The sequence below is a fragment of the Sapajus apella genome, unplaced genomic scaffold (assembly GCF_009761245.1).
Source record: "Sapajus apella isolate SASKATOON/1434 unplaced genomic scaffold, GSC_monkey_1.0 scaffold215, whole genome shotgun sequence".
Lineage (NCBI taxonomy): Eukaryota > Metazoa > Chordata > Mammalia > Primates > Cebidae > Sapajus > Sapajus apella.
Window position 1 is genome coordinate 264,755 of NW_022437155.1, and position 20,781 is coordinate 285,535.

The 20,781-nt window shown below is 50.5% G+C and overlaps 1 protein-coding gene and 1 long non-coding RNA gene across 10 annotated transcripts in view; one reads left to right on the forward strand and one right to left on the reverse strand.

Moving 5' to 3' along the window:
* TOM1L2 (target of myb1 like 2 membrane trafficking protein) overlaps window positions 1-20,781 on the forward strand; it is a 122,218-nt gene that overhangs the window by 79,925 nt on the left and 21,512 nt on the right. For 8 of the 9 annotated variants that reach the window (XM_032270698.1, XM_032270700.1, XM_032270701.1 and 5 more), the window contains 3 exons: window positions 6,405-6,539; window positions 8,294-8,452; window positions 11,374-11,490. In XM_032270698.1, coding sequence (XP_032126589.1) covers window positions 6,405-6,539; window positions 8,294-8,452; window positions 11,374-11,490 — 411 coding nt within the window. The remainder of the gene's footprint in view (window positions 1-6,404; window positions 6,540-8,293; window positions 8,453-11,373; window positions 11,491-20,781) is intronic. The other variant, XM_032270703.1, reaches the window with a different exon arrangement.
* On the reverse strand, window positions 3,135-3,534 carry LOC116544386. The gene is made up of 2 exons (XR_004265902.1): window positions 3,455-3,534; window positions 3,135-3,415 (listed from the first exon to the last, which is right to left on the reverse strand). It is a non-coding gene; the product is annotated as an uncharacterized LOC116544386 (long non-coding RNA).

The following is a 20,781-nucleotide window of genomic DNA, read 5'->3' on the forward strand; positions in this document are numbered from 1 at the left end:
ACACATTCCAGCTCCTCCCAGCTTTTAGCCAGCCTGCTGCTAACCTCAGACAGGTGTAGTAATTTCTGTGGGCGTCTCTTACCCCATCTGTAAAATGGAACTTGGGGTTCTTGCCTGTCTTCTCTCAGCCCTGAGCCCATGAGATCAGCCCATGCTGTGAAGTGGCCAGCACCATGTTCTGAGGCCTCCTGTTGCTGGCCCGGCAGTAGCAGTGTGTGCTGGCCACGGGGACCTGAGCAGAACAGGGCCTTGAGATGCCTCACAAGCGTCCGCCTGGGTGGGCACAGTTTCCTGGTCCAGCTGTGAAAAGCATGGGCTTCAGGTAAGGGTACTACTCCTAGATGGGGGTTGCTACCCCAGCTGGAGAGCGTTCTTTCTCTCCAGATTTGCAGTGTTCCGGAAGAGCTCTCACTTTTGGTAACGGCTGCCCAGCAGAGGACAGCAGGCAGCATTCAGCTGTGGGTGGCTTGGCTTCTGTAACAGGGTGAACCAAAAGAATAAACAGGATCCCTACCCCTTCTTTTTTTAAAACTTTTATTGAATCGTAGTATATATACAGGAAATCGCACATAAAAGTGTGTATAACTTGATAAATTTTCACAAACTGAACGTGTAAGCAGCCCCTGCATCTGGAAACAGAATATGACCATACCTCAGACCTCCCACCTTCCAGGCGGCCACTTGCCTGACCTCTCGCAGCATAGACCAGTCTTTTCTGTTCCTGAACTTCATCCATTGTGCTCTGTTGCCTCTGCTGTGTTTGTGAGGGTCACACACGTTGTTGCCTGTGAGTCTAGGTCTTTCGTTGCCATTGCGGTGCCCAGTCCTGTTGTGTGAACACACTGCCATTTATTTATCCCTCCCACTGTTGATGGGCACTTGGTGTTTGCAGTTTGGGGCTACTATGAAAATGCTGCTATGAGCATCATTTTTGACTTGACTTTTGTTGAGTACATTTATTCCTCTTTATTAGGAAGATGTTAAGTTGAATATATGAAAGTGCCGTCTTTGTTGGTCAAAAATGGTCAAATATTAGCCATCTCACATGTATCCACCTCTTACCGAGATGTGTGGTTGCTGCGTGGTGGGGAGTAGGTTCCCCTGGGCTCTTCAGTGTTCTTGCCCACCAGTACACAAGAGGGTTAGCTGCTTCTTGTCCTCACTCACACACGCTGTTTTCAGTCTTCTCATTAGAGCATGGAGTAGTATTGCATTGGGTCAACCTTTTTTAACCCCTTTGAGAAAGAAAGTACTTTTATTTGCATGGTGAATATACTTTAGAAAAACCTTAAAGCTTCCCCAGAGAGTCTGATGATTCCCCTGGGAGAGAAAGTGCTGCTCTCACCATGAGACAAGAATGGTGTTGGAGGAGACAAGTCACTGGCTGCCTTTCCAACCTGTGAGAAGGTAGCAGCTCTCATATCAATGCCGGTAGGCTGAGAGGAGGCTCAGCTAAGTGTGGGGTGCCAGAGCAGTAACAGACTCCTCGTCACCATCGTGGTATCAGGATGCTTCTTGGTCCTCTTCAGAGAAATGGGGCAGGGTCAGTCCTGACGCTTCCCTTAGGAAGCCGGCAGTTTAACTGGGGAAATGAAGATTTGCAGATGACAGAGGACAAGGGCCCAGCTGGGAAGGACTTAAACTGGCTTTTGTCTGCTTGTGGCTGGCGGGTGGAGTGGGGTTCAGCCTTAACCTTTCCATTCTGGAAAATTAGATCGAATGTGTTAGCGCTTGAAAAGCTTTCGAGGTAAAGGAGCCTTGCAGATATGCACCCCTAATCCCTCCTGCCTATGAGGCGTGGTTCGGGCTCCTGGCAGAGGTAGAACCTGTGGCTGATTACCAGCTGCTGGCCAGAGCCCACTGCCCCTTTGGTTGCCCTGAGGATGGTAGAAGCAGAGCTGCAGCCAGGCTGAGGGGAAAGGGGAGGTCGGGCTCCACACTAGCTTTTCCAAAGTCCCCTGTGCCTATAGGGAACCAGGTGATAGAGCTTGTCCGTGCTCATCTGCCTGCCCCAGCCCACCTTCTCTCCAATTCCCTTTTAGAGTGCCAATCGCAGGCATGGTCGGCCTACGCAGTGGCACGTTTGCCATCACTAGCACCCTGGCCAACTGCAAAGAGAATCCGGCTGATGCCTACCTCTCTTCCCCCACTGCACTCCTTCTCTTCCTGCATGGGGCTTTCTGTCTTCTGGCTGCCCTCCAGCCATCCGTAGCCACCCCATCCCCCTCAACCCTCCAAAAGGCAGACACAGCCGTGTGGTTCTGGGACTTTTTCCCAACAGGTGTGAGGGCTCAGTCGGCTTACCCGCACCACAGGATCTGCCTTTCTGGATGGAGCTGGGCTCCCTGGGAGGATGGAGGAAAGACACATTGAGAGTGGCGCAGCCTGGTTAGTAGCTTGCTGACACTCACTCGTACCTGTAGGGGTAACAAAGGCCTTGCTTCCGGCAGCTTTCAGCTTCACCCCTACATTTTCACCTCGTGCCTTGGCCGGTCTTTTGGCTTTTGTTCCTTTTGTTTGTTCACATTAAATCCCATTTGCTGAGAAGACAAAAAGGATGCTCCCACTCTACATCATCCCTGAGACTTTCTCTTGAAATTGTTTTCAGGAGCAGAAATGGTGTCATCCTGGCAGAGTCACCTCAGTGTGGCCATGCTTCCCCAGCCTCCCTCCCCATGCCCCAGCAATCGTCTAAAAATACTCTCTTTCCACTGAAGGTTTTTCTTTCCACTGAAGAAATGAGCTGATGGGGCTGGGGATGGGAGTGGTGGCAGGAGAAGCTGGAGGTGTTGTGTTCTTTGAAGGCATCGGAGTCTGGTAGCTGGGCTGTGGCCAGACTCTGTGTGGACAGCAACTCCCTAGGGACCCTGACACTGGGAGTAGGAAGTCTGGTCTGGGGCATCAGCAGGAGCTGACCAAAGCTCCCTTCTATCCAAAGGCATCCCAGAGCCCATCGTTTAAATCAGCAATGGTTTATTGATATGAAATTTGATGATTCAAAGCTTTGCCAAAACTTTGAGGGATACAGAAATGAATAGGATATGGTTTGTGTTTGTGTCTGGTTTTAGTCTGGGGTTTTGCATACAGTCCAAAGAAATGAAGGAGATCTGAATTGATCTCTTTCGGTTTTTTTTCCTCATTAGACCTTCCTCTGCGTCTTCTAAGCCCTAATCTTGTAGCCACAGGCAGGAAAAGAAGGCTTCCCGTGAGCTGGCCACTTGGCCATTAACCAGCTAGCTCCTGTGTAGCCCTCAGAGTGTGCCCACACCACTGCATCACTGCTTTCTAAAAAGGCAGCTTTAGGGGAGGGCAGCCTGCCCAACTCTCTCTGCTGATTCCAGGCTTCAGGTTAAGGACTCCAAGAGTGGCCAGACCTCCCGAGGGCTGCTACATCTCCCCTAGCGAGCATCCTCACCTGGGTCAGCCTTCCATCTCCCCTAGGGAGCATCCTCACCTGGGTCAGGCTTCCAGCACCCTCCTTTATCACTGCCACTTCAGTCTGTTGACAGGCTAAGTGGCCATCTTTCCTCTGTTCTCTGAAGTAGGAAAATAAGGATGCTTAGTAACCATGAGGACTGAATCCAGTTTAACCTGACAAATGTTGACTGACTGTCTTCTCTGGACAAGGGTGAGACTCAGTGTCTGCCTTCAAAAGTTGTCTAGGCCGGGTGTAGTTGGCTCATGTCTGCAATCCCAGCACTTTGGGAGGCCAAGGCTGGCAAATCTCTTGAGTCCAGAAGTTCAAGACCAGCCTAGGCCACATGGCAAAACCTCATCTCTACAAAAAATACAAAAATTAGCCAGGCATGGTGGTGCATGGCCATAGTCCCAGCTACTCTGGAAGCTAAAGTGCAAGGATTGCTTGATCCTGGGAGGCGGAGGTGAGCCGAGATTTTGCCACCATTGCACTTCAGCCTAGGTGACAGAGCAAGACCCTGTCCCCCCACCACAAAAGGGGGTGTGTGGCCTGGTGTAGAGGGAGACAGGAGCCTAATTATTGAGGCATGTCCCAAGAAGATGCTAGGGACACATGGCATTAAGTGTCTCCCATCTCTACACTTTCACATATGAATGGGAGACACCCTGAGATGGGAGACACCCAGAGCTGCGTTTCTTGAGAGGCCCCTCACACCCTGTTTTTTCCTCTGTTGGCATCGGAATCCTAGTCAATAGAGATTGCTGTCATGAATATCTGCTCTGTTAGCAGCCATCTCACCCAGTCTGCACAGAGGTCCCAGACAGGGGTTGGAATTGTGGCAGGTGGGAAGCGGGTGCGTTAGCCAAGACTACTTGATTGCAAATAACAGATGCCAACTCCAGCTTGCCTAGGCAAAGAGAAAATTTGTCATGACAGGACAGGGCCTGGGAAGTCCAGAAGTCCAGGTCACCCAGGCCTGGGAAGGGACAGAAAAGATCAGGAAGGCCTTCCAAATCCTCTCCTGTACATCTGCACCTCCGAGCACACTAGCTGTTCCTTCTGGAGAACACAGGCTGTCTCCGCTTCCAGTCCTGGGCTGGCACATGGCCCTGGAGTTAGAGAAGACAGTTCTGCCTACCCTGTGAGGACAACCCAGCTCCTAGTGCTGCTGAGTTCCTGGAAGGAGGAGCATCACATTGGCCCAGAGTGGGTATGCATTTCCCTCACCCTCCACTCTGTCTCCGTGAACATGGAAGCAGAGTGCCTTAGAAAGGGGACCCCAAGAAGTATCCTCCAACTGGAGAGAACAGCCATGGTTCCTTCATCTTCATTCCTGTTATCTCCAATTTGGCTTGGGTAGAGAGCTAGATGAATTGAAAGCAGTCCCTGGAGCTGTCTTTATTCCATGTACAGAGGCATGAAGTGGCACCAGGAAGAACTGCCATGCGTTTTTTTCCTCAGCCTCCCACACTGGTCTGTGAAACCGGTTTTTAAGCCCTAAAGTCAACACCCTAAACTAAAATGCTAGGGCATTTTGAGGTTTGAGTCACAGGACTTAGCTGGATTTTGAACCAGGTGGAGGCAGCCAAGGCAGCTGGTGGGGGCGGGGCTGGAGGCACTCCCTGGGGGCAACCTACTCTCCAGCTGGGCCTTCCAGACAGTGCTCTATGAGGCACCTTCTTTGGCCGTCCTCAGAATCTAGAAGGAAGTGTTGGCCAAGAGGGGCTGTCCTGATCCAGTAGCTTTAAATCCCTGAGCATGCAAATTAAATAAGTGTGTCAGGGAAAGCCAGGCTAACAGTACTGTTCCGTAAGTGAGACACCTCGGTCATAATTAAGAAGGGTTTTTGGAAACTGACCTTTTAACTTTGAATGGGTCTGTTGTTTAGAGATAGAGTTTCTGTGGCTGCCTCGGGATTGGTTGTAACTCATTGCTGGAGTAAGGAGGCAGTTAAATGCTGCGACAATGACAGACTTGGCAACAGAGTCATGGACACAGGAGACTCTGCCTCCTCCTCTGGGTACGTATGGTGAATGGACAGCATGGAAAGGGCCATTTCTAGGGAGCCCTTTGGATATTCTTTTTTTGATACAGCCTGAGACTTTCAAAGAACAGATTTTAAAAAAAATGTTTAACTTTTCATGAGTCAACAGAAATGATAATCTACTTGAATTTTTGTTCTTTCCTTTCTGTGGTGTGTTTTCACTGAAGGGAATCTAGTGATTGTGATTTTCATTGGATTTTTCGATTGGGCACACATGTGCCGACATTTTCGGCCGCAGACATCATGGAAGAAGCTTGGGTCTGGAAGTGGAACCCCCTGGGGTGAGCTCCCCAGTCTGGCCTGGGTCTGGCTCCCAGCGGGCTCTTCTTCCCTTGAGCCACAGTCATCTCCCCGACCCGCAGCAGCACGAGACAGAGCTAGGCTAGGCAAGCTCGGCATTAGTTGTCTCTGATCTGAGGAAACCTGTAGTTAGCCTTTATTTCATGTCACACATCAATTTCTCCTTTCCTTTCTGCTCAATTTGTCCCCAGTTCCCAACTCCACCAGTAGAAGCTCTCAGGGCAGAGGTGTTCCTGCACAGAGGGCAGGCATCCTACTGAGGGGACAAGGCTGCACTTTCCACTCCCTGCAGCTAAACAGCCCCAGCAATTGATTTCCTTGCCATTAGGGAAATGCCTGCTTTTTAGGATGCACCACAGTGCATAGGTGTTATTTCTCGGTCTCTTCTCCAAGGAAATACATGCTAAATTAAGTTTTGTGTTTTTGTTCACGCTTAGCAGCACCACTGAAAGCCAGGGTTTCACCAGCTGTGTCATGGCAGCAGTTGCAGGAGGAGAGGAACAGAATAGGTTGAGCCAGTGCAATTTGCATTTGCAAGTAGGAGGGCATTGGTCTCAGGGAGAGGACGTGGGCCACTTTGGATTTTCAGGTACCATGGCAGCTCTTGAGAAATGCTTCCTAACATGCCTTCTATTCTCCCAGGCATGGGCTGATGCCTTTCGAAGTAGTCCTGACCTCACCGGTGTTGTGCACATATACGAGGAGCTGAAGAGGAAAGGGGTTGAATTTCCCATGGCAGACTTGGATGCTCTGTCTCCCATACACACACCACAGCGGGTAAGCTTCCAGCTGGTGCTTTCTAGAAAGACCTACTGCAGAACGGGTGAGCCAAGCTGCTGCAACCACCCTTCTGCTGCTGCCTTTGAATTATTCAGCCTGTCATCATGCTTTCTTAAAGCTCGGGGGCATTCCTTTTTAATAACAAGGGGCATGCAGGAGTGAGACAGCTGGTTGACTGGTGATTAAGTGGCAGCAGTGTCTGTGGAAGGATATAATAGAGGGATCAGTTCAGAGTTTTCATGGAAATGGCTACTTGGGCGGGGCCATCCTGTGACGGTCATTAGCACCTGCTTTTCAGAGGCCCCTAAAATCTGGCATGGGAATCCTGTTGTCCCTCAGAGCACCATAGCACCTCAGAGCATACAGAGAGCTTGACGTCACTCTTGGGGCAAAAAGGAGCTTTCTATTTTTTTCAATTGTACCAAGTCAAATGGATCTAAAATTTATTTTGAGCTATGAGCATTCAGCATCAATCCAGACATCCTTGCATTCCACCAGCCTTAGGATCAAAGCCCTGGGAAGGTCCCTTTAGGGGCATCCCACCAAAGCTTTTGCCGTGCCAACAGCTTTGAGCACCATGGAGGGGCCAGCTCAGCACATCAGGGTTAAAAGCATGTAGGCCGTGCCACTCATGGCTTCGCATGGAAGCCAGTCCCTCTACTGGCTGGGAATCAGCTTCGCTCCTAGCCTGGGGAAGAGCCAGGAAAGCACCAGGGTCTGGGAGAGGCACTTCATCCCAGTACACGTCACCTTGCCTGACCCCATTGCCCATCTCTGAGAAGAATAGCACACCTATGCACGTCTCTTGTAGGAACACGACTTAATATGCAAGAGGTCATCTGAGATGCCCAAAGGGCAAGCATGAGGGACTGCCCTTTCCAGAGCCTGTTCTCATCATGATCCCTCCAGACCATGCACTGTGCTTTGTGAAATCAACATAACCTGTTTCACTCTTCTAATAATGACAGAGAGCAGTGTTGTTCCTATAATTACGAAAACATTTGGTAAATTGCATAATTACTATTTATATTAGTCTCCTTGTAAAGGCTGAAAAAGTAGTTCTTATGGTACCAAGTAAAGATTTGTGATTAGCAAAACTGAATAACCGCCCTCCCTTCACTCCATCCTGAGGTGGTCTTAATGATAGGAACCATTACCAGAGGGCTCACAGAGCACTCTTGGTGCTGCCTTTTGGAATTGCTTTCTTTTTTTTTTTTTTTTTTTTTTGAGACAGAGTCTCGCTCTGTTGCCCAGGCTGGAGTGCAGTGGCCTGATCTCGGCTCACTGCAACTTCTGCTTCCTGGGTTCAAGTGATTCTCCTGCCTCAGCCTCCCGAGTAGCTGGGATTACAGGCATGTGCCACTATGCTAATTTTTGTATTTTTAGTAGAGACAGAGTTTCACCATTTTTGTCAGGCTGGTCTTAAACTCCTGACCTTGTGATCCACCCACCTCAGCCTCTCAAAGTGCTGGGATTACAGGCATGAGCCACCACGCCTGACTGGAGTTGCTTTCATTGTCTGCTACACACTCCTTGAGAGGTAAGTAGAGGGAGGAGCCAGTGGCAGCCCTACTTCCTAGACGGAGAGCCTGGGCTCAGCGGGGCTCCATGAGCCTCACCCAGGCAGCAGTGAAGCAGAGCCTTGAGCCTTCCGCAGGCAGCTCTGGAGAAGTGCCGCATGGGGTGGGGTAGGTACCAGGCCCAGCTGTGCAGGCAGCCCAAAACAGAGGACTTTGTTGTTGTCGTGCCAGAGCGTCCCAGAAGTGGATCCAGCCGCGACCATGCCCAGGTCCCAGTCACAGCAGAAGACAAGTGCTGGTTCCTATTCCTCGCCACCTCCTGCTCCCTACTCCGCACCACAGGCCCCGGCTCTGAGTGTGACTGGCCCCATCACAGCCAATTCAGAACAGGTACTTGCATACTTTGGGGCCATAGGCAAGCCAGCTGACTATTCTTATTCATCTTTCCAAGAGACACTTACAAAGGCCCCCCAAGCCAGGCATTGTGCTGGGTGTCGGGGACACAGAGATGGAAGGGCTTAGTCCCCAGGGGAGACAGATGCTGAGGCCATCATGATGGAGTGTGTTCAGGCCTGAATGTTGTTGGTGGGGAGCAGAACCAAGGGGGCTCCGAGTTTTGAGCCTAGGGTTGAGTGGTGCCTGGGAGGCACCGGGGACCTGACACGCAGAGGGTCCTGACACAGGAGTGGGGCTTTGTCAGGTGAGACCACATGCTCAGCAGTGACATTGCAAGGCAGAGGTGCAGAGGCGCAGGGCTCTCTCGGAGCAGCAGGTGGCTTGATTGGAGAGCAAGCGCATATGTAGGGCCCAGATCTGGGAGGAAACCGTGGCAGAAAGTGAGGCCAAAAGCATAGTAGTACAGCAGAGCTGTGACGGGCTTGTCTGTCACACAGAGGCTTAGATCTGTCCTGTAAAAAATGTCAGCCATCAGAGGCCTATGACCTGATCAGGGAGGCCCTCCTGAAGCACAAGAAGCCTGCTTTTATCCCAAACGCTCCTATCTTCTTGGGTTACTTCCTGATAAGCTAATGCAGTTTTAACCCCACGCTGGATTTTTTAGATGAATTGGGGAGTGCTCTTTAGAAGAATCCATAGAATTTCAATTAGTTACAATTTGAGAATTGGTCAGACTTGGGAAAGAAAAACAACTCTCCAATGTTTATATTTAATAATCCTCATTTACTATTTGCGACAATGTCATGACTATGGAACCACATTGAGGCTGACGGGTCAAGCACTGTGTGTGCAGGGATGGCAGTGCTGTGTCGCGTTCCTCTCGCTTCCCTGCTGGCTCTGAGCAGGGAGTATGGTGAAAGTAGGAGTGAACTTGAAGCCCCCAGAGCCTGATGTGAGCCCCCGCTCTGCCGCTCAATGTAGGCTTCCGTCAGGACATTTAACTCAGCCTCCCATCAGTACAACGGGTGATCTGTTACCTCACCAGGCAGCTAGGGGCTTGACAGGCAGATGGAAGAGGTCCTTATGGTAGCCATCCAAGTGCTGTGGGGAGGAAGGTCTCTGGCTGTTAGCCCTGCTCCTATGGGCAGAACTTTGCCCTTTCTGCTCTGAGGGAAGGCAGAAAATGTTTGAAGTTGGACAGTTCCTGAGCCCCTTCACTGACTCACAGTATGGGAGGTGCTGGGGAAGGCCCTCCTAGTAGCCAGAATATGCTGGGTCTGGAGGTTCTGGACGCAGGTAGCGCAGGAGCCCTGAGGCCTGTTGCCCCTGGGGGAGCAGAATGAAGCAGAGATAGGCAGCTCATCACCCAGCCCAGCCAAGAGGACCCAGGGCTTCAGAGCCCACGAGGTGGCTACCTATAACCTTCCTGGGCCTTCCTAGCCAGAAGCCTCTTTTACCAAGACTTTGAAGAAAACCCCTGGATCATCCACCAGGCAGAGCCAGAGGCTGACAAGAGCCTCTCGGGACACAGACCGTCTCCCTAATTGACCACTGATTGAGGTCTCCTGTCCCTGTCTCTGTGCTGAGGGTATAAAGCTCAACCCAGCTGAGTTCCTGCCTTAAGGAGCTAAGGGTCTGCTAAGAGAGCCCACCCCTACAGCAGAGGCTGCTACAGCTGCAATAGTGGAAGGCAGCACAGTGAGTGGGACCCTGGAGGAGGAGGTGGGAGCGGTTGCTTCTACCTCAGGATGGGGCGGGAAGAGTCAGAAAAGGCTTCACTGAGGAGAGGAGCTGTCACTTGGGCTGGGTCACAGTGCAGGAAGAACAACATTGCAGTTCCTCTCTGTGGACATTTGAGCAGGAACAAGGGCCGTATGTGTGTAGAGTGCGTACCTGCATGCCGGGTGCCACATGGGAACCTCACAGCAGCCTGGCGAGGCGTGGTGTTAGTGCCACCTTTCTGTAGGTGAGGAAGCTAAGGCTCAGAGAGGCTCAGGTCTGGCTCTGGACGTTGCTGCTGAGTCTCCCAGGGCTCCCTCCAGTGTCCTGTGCAGTTCTTGACTTCTGTCCAGCGTGAATTAGTCTCTTGTCACTGAGCGATGGGACCAATAGGCGCTTCTATGCAGATTCTTCTATGATACCTCACTGTGAGCAAGGAAGGACCCTGTGGTCTCTGCAGATGCTTCAAGGGGCTTGAGGGAGCGAAGGGGCAAGGGGAGAAAGTATACGATGTCTGTTGCTGGAGAGGAGCCTCAGGCCTTGGCCCGAGTCCAGGCTTTGGGAGCACTGATGGATGGGCAGCGTGGGTATTTTTTAAGGGGCTGTGGTACCAAGTAGGGAGGTGGGTGTGGAAGGTATCTCCCCTGTGGTCTTCTGTTCTTCTCTCATTCTTGCCACTGCAGAAAGGTGCTGCTGACACTGCCCAACCTCTCAGAGGACTGTAGTGTTTAGATGTGAAATTCCTTGGGGCAGAGTCTGTAACTCAGAGCTTCGTAGAATAGGATCTCAACTCTGAAGGGATCTCACGACTCCTGCCCTCCTGAACTTGGATTTTAAAGAGCAGGAATGGAGGCCCTGAGAGGTTCAGCTTCTACTCAAGTTCCCGTGGTGGGAGAGCGCAGACAGAGAGCCAGCTTGGTGCACTCTGACACGGAGCTGTTCGCTACATGGTACTGCTTTCGTGTCGCAGTCAGAGAGGCACCACAACAGAGTGTTGGGTGGCAGGACCCATTCCTCTCAGAGCTGACAGGCAGGCCGGAGGGAGATGAGAAGGTGGCCTCTGCAGTGTGCACTCAGAAGGGTGACCCAGATCTCCCAGTGAGAGGGATTGTCGCTAGCCTAGGGACAAGCTGATTCTGATATTGCAGGTGCAGGCTGACTCTGAGTGACCTTTCCTTCCTCGTGGCCCTCACCAGATTGCCAGGCTGCGGAGTGAACTGGACGTCGTTCGCGGAAACACAAAAGTCATGTCTGAGATGTTAACAGAAATGGTCCCTGGACAGGAGGATTCATCTGATCTGGAGCTGCTGCAGGTGAGTCATCTTGCAGAAACACTTGGCCTGAGCGTGGAGCAGGGGCCTGCTGTGGTGGCTCCACCACTGTACACTGTCGCAGGATCCCACCCAGGGACACAGCGGCGAGGTGGGACGGGTCCATTGGCCCTGTTGTTGATAGTCCATGTGAGCGCACACTCAGACTGACGTTGTCGTGGACAGGCAGAGGCCAGGGCCACTGTCTCTCTTTTTTACTTTCCTTAATAACATTTTTTTCCTGATTATAAAGTGCCAGTTGTAGAAGACATGCCCACAGAAAGAAAAAGAAAGTACAGTGAAGAACATAATAACTTTCTTTGACCCAAGCATCCATAAATAACCACTGTAGGTGTTTTGATGTATTTTCCTTCTGACTTTTTGTATGTTTATTTTAAATGTAGCTGGGCTTGTGCTGTTTTGTATTTTGGTCCCTCAGCATCACGTCTGCAGGAGGGCCTATTCAACCTTGACTGTGCATAGGAGCCCTTCTAGTGGCACCTGACCCCAAGGTGTCCTGAGACAGATGAAGTGTGATGCTCCTCTTCTTTCCCTAACATGGGGGATTCCCAGGCTGGGTGTTTCTGATATTGTGGTTTGCCATTGCAAACTGGCCTCCCCACCTCTGGACACCCCACGGATCTGGGGGCATGGCAGAAAGGGGTCCAGGAGCGGGCAGCCTGCAGTCTACCCCTGAGACCAAGGTCAAGGCCTCCATCGCAGGCCTGTTTTCCAGGGCAGCCATGTCCAGAGCCAGTGCTCAGATCTCCACCACACCCAGCCTCAGATGATCCTCGAATTTGCAGAAAATGTCAGTGGTACTGCCCTGAGAAGTAGTGACCTTCCGGAGGGTGGAAAAAGGATGCTGTGAACTGTAAGGGCCCCTACACTTTTCAACGGGAGGCAAGATGCTTGAGGGAGCAGGTCAGGAGCCAGACTGACTTGGCGACCTGGCACGAGTGTCTCATGATGCACCTGCTGCTGCTCCTGCTGCTGTTGCTGACACTGTCATTTTCCGGCCCTCAGTTGTTGGTCTTGGTCCCCAAGTGCTGCACCTTGTACCCTGCTGCTGGCACATGCTTCCCGCCTGTGAAGGCCCTGTCCTGGCCCCAAGCTGCTGCTTATTGTGCCGCCTTCCTACTCCAAAGCCATTAGCTCTTATGGAGGTGAGGCGGGGGGAAGAGCTGTTCCAGGCCTAATACAGAGCACAGTGCTTTGGGCACAGAGGTGCATGAGCTGTGGTCCCTGCTCTGGAGGAGCTTGTGGCTTTTTGCAGGAAACAGACTGGGAAATAACTTGTCTCTATGTAACTACACCAGCCTGCTCTTGAAGCTGGACAAGTACCCTTGGCCCAGCCCCAGTGAGGAGCCCTGACTGGCCTCTCCCTAGTTCCCAGACCTCACTCCTGACACACCTGCATCAGACCAGGCTTGCCTGAGCTCAGCAGGTTCAGCTGAATATGTGCCACACTCCAGGGGACCTGGCTTCCCTTGAATGCATTGTCATTGGCCTCCATTCCCAGCCTGCAGGAAGGTTCTGCCAGGCGTTACCCAGATGTACAGGATTCCGAGGTCAGTCCAGAAACTGAGAGGGCCTCTTGAGGCAGCTTTGTGCTGTGTCAGCGTCGGAATTCCTGCTGACACAGGGGATTTGCTCTGGATAGAGCCCCGCTCCTGGCAGCAGGGGGGTATGTTAAACAAAGCCAAGATACTTCCAGACAGTTAGAGCAGACCCAGACAGCAGGAATACTTCTTGTGTTGAGGGGAGAAGGGGGTTTGGGTTTTTTTTTTTTTCTTTTTTTTTTTTTAAACAAGCCCATCAGCCAAGACAAACAGAACCTAATCTCCTGGCGTCAGCTCACAGTTTTCAAAAATAGGTTGCTTCCCATGACGTTTTCTTTCCCTCTGTTTTGTTCCAACTCCAAGCCTCCCAGCCCTCACTGCTATCTTATAAATCAAACAGAAAAAGAATGACTCTAGGTGCCAGTGGGAGGCTGTCCTTCTAGCATAGGAGATTCAGGAGCTGGGCAGCACTGTGAACAACTGTGAATAGACACAGCCCTCCTGGCCGGTTGGCTGCACACCTCTGCCATCCCTGACATCTTCCCTCCCCTTCTTCCCCTGGCAGTCAGAAGCCAGCAGGCAGGGTCTCCCAAGGGTCAGAGCCACACTAAACCACCAGCCTTCCATGTGGAGAAATACCATCGTCTGCTTGGAAAGTGCTGGGATCAGAATGTGTCCCCAGGACCCTCCATCAAGCTGGAGAGCAGCCAGAGTGCTTGGGGCAGAGAAGTGCAGAGCTGAGAGTGCTGGCTGGGCCATAGAAACGAACAACCCAGATGTTCCCACCAATAGAAGCTGCTCCCAGTTCAAGTATAAATTGCTGGGGTAGGAGGTGGAGGGAATAGGAAGAGAGGTAATTGGTGGTGTCAGCCCCAGGATGATCATAACTGTGGGAAGGTTATGTCCCAGTTGCCTCCTGCGCATTGCAAAGCACTCTTGGGTATAGCTTCCCACCGTGCAGCAAGAGCAGCAGGGAAACTTGGCAGTGTGAGCTATATGCCTGCGGGCTCATGGCATGTGGCTGGTATTTGAGGAGAGGCTGAGGCCACTCTAGCACCCTGTGCTGTCAGTGTAGCTGGAGCCCCTGAGGAGAAGGAAGGCAGGGTGCCCAGAGTGAACACAGCTACTCCTCCTCTTGAGCTATGTGTCAAAACCTCCACTCTCTGAGTTGGGAGAGAGATTCCAGGAAGCTGGCTCAGCTCTACACCTGTGTTCAGACATCTTCCACAGCATCTTGTCTACTGGGTCTTTCTGCACGTCCCCAGTGACAGACTGTTCGCAGCAGCCCACTTGCTTTCAAATGGACGTCTTGGTTAGACTTCAGGCAGCAGCACGGCAGGCTTACAAATTACACAGACCTGTGAATTAATGCCTTCCCATCCTTGTCCTCCCACTGATAGCTGGGTGATGCCAGGCAAGTCACCAGCCCTCTCCAGGCCCCCTTCTCCTCTCTAGATTGGAGTAATCACTTGCACCTGGGCAGTGCCTGGCGCAGGGCTGGGCTTAGGGAAGGCTTCACAAATCCTAGCTTTTATGACTATTGTTAGAAAGCCCTTTCACACATTGATCTAAAGTCTGGCTCCCTGTAACTTTGATCCTGGTCTGTCTTCTTAGACAATAGAACAAGGCTAATTCTTCTTTCACATGGATAGATCCTTAAGCATTTGAAGATTGCCATAAGCCCCACCCACTGCCCAGTCTCCACATGGAACAAATGTGGCAGGTGGCAGCCCACCATGGAGAGGGACAGGCAGTTCTTCACAGGAGGCAGACATTGTAAGATGGAGAGCTTTCATCAGCTGAAAACCCTGCCATGTCACCTTCTAGTGTGGTAGTTAAGCCTATCTTCATCATCCTATGCAAGGACCCTTAGGCCTGGGCGGAAATTCAAATGCTGCATCTGTCCCTGCTAAAGTGTGGGATCTTTAAAGATTGTGATTCTGTCAACCAGTGCCCTCCGTCTCTCCCAATTTAGCCTTTTGAGCCTTGTCTTCAATGAATAACTTTTAATTAATACAATGATGCCAAAAATATATATTCTTCTGTGGCCATTCATCAGCATCAGATAATAACAGAGGCCTCCTCCTCGTTTCTCCAAGTAGCAGATGGCGTATCTCCTCTTGCTTCTTGCATCTCATTTCAACAAAAACAGAATGGCCAAGGCCATTTTCTCTAGAGAAATCTAGTCTATTCTACGTGTTTAGCTTCATTATTCCCCTTTCTCATCAACAAAGACTTTCTTCTCTCTCCCGTCTTTGCAGCAACAGAAAACAGATCTTCAGGACCTTATTCCATGTTCCTTCAAGCTTGTGGAGGGCTCAGAGGAAACCCATAAAGATGATTAAAAGACTGTTGTGTGAGGTAGGGATGAGAATGTCCCTTGAAGAAAAGATAAAGGCATTGAGATTAATTAGGGAGAAAAGAGAGGATATTTCCTAAGGTGTTCTGATAGATGGAGGGCTTTTGTGCAAGTGACCAGCTGTTCTTCCCTCTTTTAAGGACCAGAAATAGGAGAAGAGCAAAGCTGACGTTGTCAACATTTAGGAATCTCCTGTCCTAGCTGTTACACATGGAAAGGGTGACCTGAGCAAGCAGTAGGCTCTCGGGTGTCTTCGGCCCAATGAGAATCACTCTGAGTGATTTGGAGGTGGAGGAAGCAGGAGAACATCTCCCAAATGAGCCTGCTGAGGGTCTGGCTGTGATGACACCACAGAGGCCATGCAGGGAGCCAGCTGGCACTGTGGCAGCAAAAATCTTAACATCTGGCCCTCCTCTCACCTTCTATCTCTTTTTCTTTTCTTTTTTTTTTTTTTTTTTTTTCTTTTTTTGAGAAGGAGTCTTGCTTTGTCACCCAGGCTGGAGCACAATGCCATGATCTCAGTTCACTGCAACCTCCACCTCCCAGGTTCAAGTGATTCTCCTGTCTCAGCCTCCCGAGTAACCGGGATTATAGGCACCTGCCATCATGTCTGGCTAATTTTTGTATTTTTGTAGAGGCAGGTTTCACCATGTTGGCCAGGCTGGTCTTGAATTCCTGACCTCAGGTGATCCATCTGCCTCAGCCTCCCAAAGTACTGAGATTACAGGTGCGAGCCACTGCACACAGTGTTTTCTTCCTTTTTGAGACAGATGTAAAAGACTGAAGCCAAGAGATGGTAAAGTTTTCTCTGTGCAGAGACACCTGGAAATCTCCATTGTGGAGGCCCCAGGCCATAGTCTCTGAGGCTGTCTTCAGCGGAGCTCTTTGGAAAGTCATCAGGATCTTCCTTGAGGATTGGAGCATGGAGGCCCTGCTGTTAGGTTGGGAGCTATCTAACCCACCACCCCAGTGGGGAGGCTGTGGGGAAAGAGGCAGCAAACACAAGGCCAGAGCAGATGTTCCTGGTGCTGACTGTTGATGAGATCACTGTTGATTAACCCCTTGGGGCTCATTCTTCCTTTAAGCCAAGGTCACAATGTTAGAGCCTCAGAAATCATCTAACACCTTCCAAAAATTTTTTTTAAAGTAATGGAGGCCAAGCACAGTGACTTACACCTGTAATCCCAGCACTTTGGGAGGCCAAGGCAGGTGGATCACTTGAGGTCAGGAGTTCGAGACTGGCCTGGCCAACATGGCAAAACCCCGTCTCTACTAAAAATATAAAAATTAGCTAGGCATGATGGTGGGTGCCTGTAATCCCAACTACTTTGGAGGCTGAGGCAGGAGAATCGCTTGAACCTGGGAGGTGGAGATTGCAGTGAGCTGAGATCACACCAATGCACTCCAGCCTAGGCGACAAAGCAAGGTTCCATCTCAATCAATCAATCAATAATGGAACGTTTTCCTCCACAAATAAAATTCTACAGTGAATGGCAGTGTTTAAAATTGAGAAAAGCAGAGCAGCCCCAGCTGCCTCAGCCCCGTGCCATGGAGGCCACTGCAGCACGTCAGTGGCCCTCTGCAGAAGTACCTTCTCACAAATGCAACCCCCTTATTTTACACAGGGAGAAGCAGTCCTGGAGAAGACTGGAGACTTGGAAAGTATATCCAATCACAGCTATTTGCTGCCTGCAGCTTGGTCCCCACACTAGGGCTCTGTTGGGGAGACTGATACCAACCCCTGCTCTCTTCTTTCAGGCCTCCGGTACTTGGAGTATTTGTAGCCATCTTCCTGAGACATTTCCTGCAGTCTACTGAGGAATCTGGTTTGGTTCTCCTCTGAATCCAGTGACCCACCCTTAAGGCTTACTCTTTGTTTTAAGGTTTCTGCTGTGTGGAGTGCAGGTGGGGGCTGGCCACCCCTTGCTGGAGGGTTTCTTAGAGGGGCTCTGATGACAGGCTAGAATGTGTTAAATGCTGTGGGAGTATTGAGAGTGGGGTGGAGGGGGATCCCCAGAAAACACTGTATGTGGACAGGAAGATGAATAAATGGGAAGTATGTGTTAAAGCTGCCACTGTAAAATGTTCATGGTGCAATCTAGGTGGTAAGCATATGGTGTCTGTCCACTGTAAAATTATTCCAAGTTTTCTGTATGTTTGAAAATTTTTATGACAAAATACTGGGGTAGGGAAACACCTTGAGGCCTTGAAGGATGAGTAGGAGTTTGTTCAATGGAAAAGGAAATAAGGGACATTGCAGGCAGAGGGTCAACTGCTTAGGAGCCCTTGAGCAGTGTGGCAAGTGCCTGAGGACACCTATATCCTGGAAAGTCTGAGGTGTGTTTGAAGACGGCCCATAGGCCTTAGGTGCTGATGCCCCAGTCTTCTGGAGGGTAACTTGGATCTGTTTCCACAGCATGCTCCCACACTCCCCTGGCTTGCAGGTCCTGTGCCTTGTGATTGGCCTGCAGCTTGGATGGGAAGTGCAAACTCTTTTCCTTCTCCCTCCCCAACCAAGGGCAGCCAGCACTTGCTGTGAGGCCGCAAGCCCCAGACAGAGGCCACACTTTCTTGAACTGGGCCTGTTTGCTGGAGGAGATAGGTCCTGAGCTGGGCCTCGAGATCCTTTTGCTCATCAGAGATTTTCCACAGACACCTGGAGTCCTGGAGCAAGGAGGAGCTCAGCAGCGCCTGGCTCCATCCTCGAGTGCAGGCATGTGTGCAGGCACGTGCGCATCCCTGGGGAGGAGACATGCACAGTGGCCCGGAACAGTCTGTGGCAGCACAGAGAGGCAGAAGTTTGACCTCTTTTCTCTGTCCTACTGCCCAGCCTCCATTTTCCATCATGCAGTCTTTGGCCAGGTCTCCCTCTGGTGCTTCTTCCAAAGTGCAAGGTAAATGTGCTGCCCAAGTGTTGGCCAAGTATCCTTTTTTCCTTTAGGAAGCAGGGGAGGATGGTCTGTTGAAGTTAACCTAAATCTGTGCTCCCTGTCAGCCCTGAACAGATGCTCACTGCGTTTTAACAATCTATTAGAAATACTGTGATTATTTTACATTGTTCACTTCAGTCCTGGCTGTTGGAATCCTTCGCATGATCCAATGTGATTGCTTCTTTCATAAGTTTGGACATTTTAATTTCGTTTTTGTTTGTTTTAATGTTAGGGGCCTGGCTTGGTTTTCAGCATCACTCCTAAGCATGCTTCATTTTGTAATGGGTGTTTCCCCTGCATTGTTGGTTTTCCTGTGTATGGTAATTGTCCCGGTGGTGACTGGGTTTTGACCTGTGAGTGTCCGTTGGCGCCTGTGGCCATTATTGCCTGGCAATCCAGACCAGATCTGGCAGGCTCCGAGGCCCCGGCAGCTTCGTGAGTGTCCCTCTCCTGCCTGGCCTGGGGACATGAGCCATTCACAACAGAAGACAGTGTGCATTTTGTGGAGTTTTCTCTTTACTGGATATTAGTGTCCTCTGGAATTAAGATCCAGTATTCTCCTATTATTATTGATTCTAGCACTTATCTGTATGATTCTAAGTGCTTACTGCTGGTTCAGTGGGGCCTGGAATGAGTCCTAGAGAGGGAAAATTAGAACGTGAATGAACGAGAATTCCCCATTCTCTGAGTGAAGACTGCTGAGAAGACTGAGCGTATGTGGATAACTGAGCTGGTGGTTTGGGGGGACCAAGAGTTCAGAATACTTTATTTTTATTTTTTGGAGACAGGGTCTCACTCTGTTGCCCAGGCTGGAGTGTAGTGGTGCGATCTTGGCTCACTGTAGCCTCCGCCTCCCAGGTTCAAGCAATTCTCCCACCTCAGCCTTCTAAGTAGCTGGGATTACAGGTGTACGCTACTGTTCCCAGATAATTTTTGTATTTTTTTGTAGAGATGGGGTTTCACCATGTTGGCCAGGCTGGTCTCAAACTCCTGACTTTAAAAGATCTGCCTGCTTCGGCCTCCCAAAGTGTGGGGATTAGGCATGAGCCACTGCACCCAGCCTCAGAATACTTTAGAGTCATTAGTTAATTCTCTCAGAAGTACTTGGGAAGTGCCTCCCATGTGTCAGTCATGAACCATGTACCAGGGAAACGCCTTCTCTGTCCTCAAAGAGCTTCAGTCTAGAGGGGAAGGTAGACAAGAAGCCCAGCCCCTGTGTAAGTGCTGTGTTGCAGGATACCGGGGACCTGCAGGAGGGATACCTTTGATTCCCCACTTGGCTTGACTGACCACCTCGGTGATGTGTTCGGCAGATGATTACTGGGCTTTTTCACTGTGTGTGGCTCAGCGCAGGGCTTGAGGGCATCCTTGGATGGTTAAATGGCAACACCCCCCTCAAGAGTTTATGATGTAGTAGGAAGGACGACCCTCTAGCCAAGCTAGGCAGATTATGAGACAAAATGAGGAACTAAAGAAAGATTGCCATGTGTCTTGTGAATAAATCAGTTACTTCTACCAGAAACGGTTTCAAAATGAAGTTGTTTTGAGGCTGAGGTGTGAGAAGGAGGGACTTATCCTTCATGTCTTCTCCCCTTAACTCTCTGGCACCCTCCGGTGCCCAGGTATCTGGGGATAGTATCTCCCTCTGCCTTAACCCTGTGTGGTACACTAGGACTTGGAGCTTTGGTCATAGGCAGTTCCTGTCGTCAGGGATGCTTGGGGGCCAGCCTGACAGGGTTGCCAGCTCCCTCCTCTGTCGCATCCTCAGTCTGGCATCGAGATGACAAGGGGTCTGGCGGGTATTGAGGGAGCTCTATAAGCAAGTTTGAACAAGAGCATCAGTAAGGCTGCTGCTGTTCTGGAACAGGGAAGGCTCATGGAAGCCAGGCCGTAAAGTGCCAAGGCTCTGTCATCAGGGGGATTTTGCTTTAAGGGCAGAGAGGGTTCCACTGGCAACTGGGGGTGTATGAATGTCCTCTTTTGGCCAGCCAGGGAGCTGCCTGGGCTTCTGAGACCTTGGCAAAGTGGCAGACGAGCCACCAAAATATACCTAATCATAAAATATACCTAGGCATAAAATACACTCCTGCTGTTGCTGAGAATGTAAGTAAACTGATGTCGTCTTTTTCGAGGGCCTTTTACTACTACCAATTAATGTTATAAACGACCCTACCCTTTCACCTGGAAATTTCCTTTCTAAGGAACTCATCCTATGGAACTTTTGCCCAAGTGCATGTGCATGTGTGTGTACAGGTATTCATTGCTGCCTTATTTGGGTTGGCCAAAGAAAGAGAAACCACAGGCTAAATGCCCAACAATAGAAGAATGGCAAGACACATTATGAAACACACACGAAGGAATGAGCCAGTCTGCACCAAGTAATGGGGAACAGCGTCTGGAATATTTTGTTGAGAAAAAGCAAGCTGCAAAGAATCACATTTTA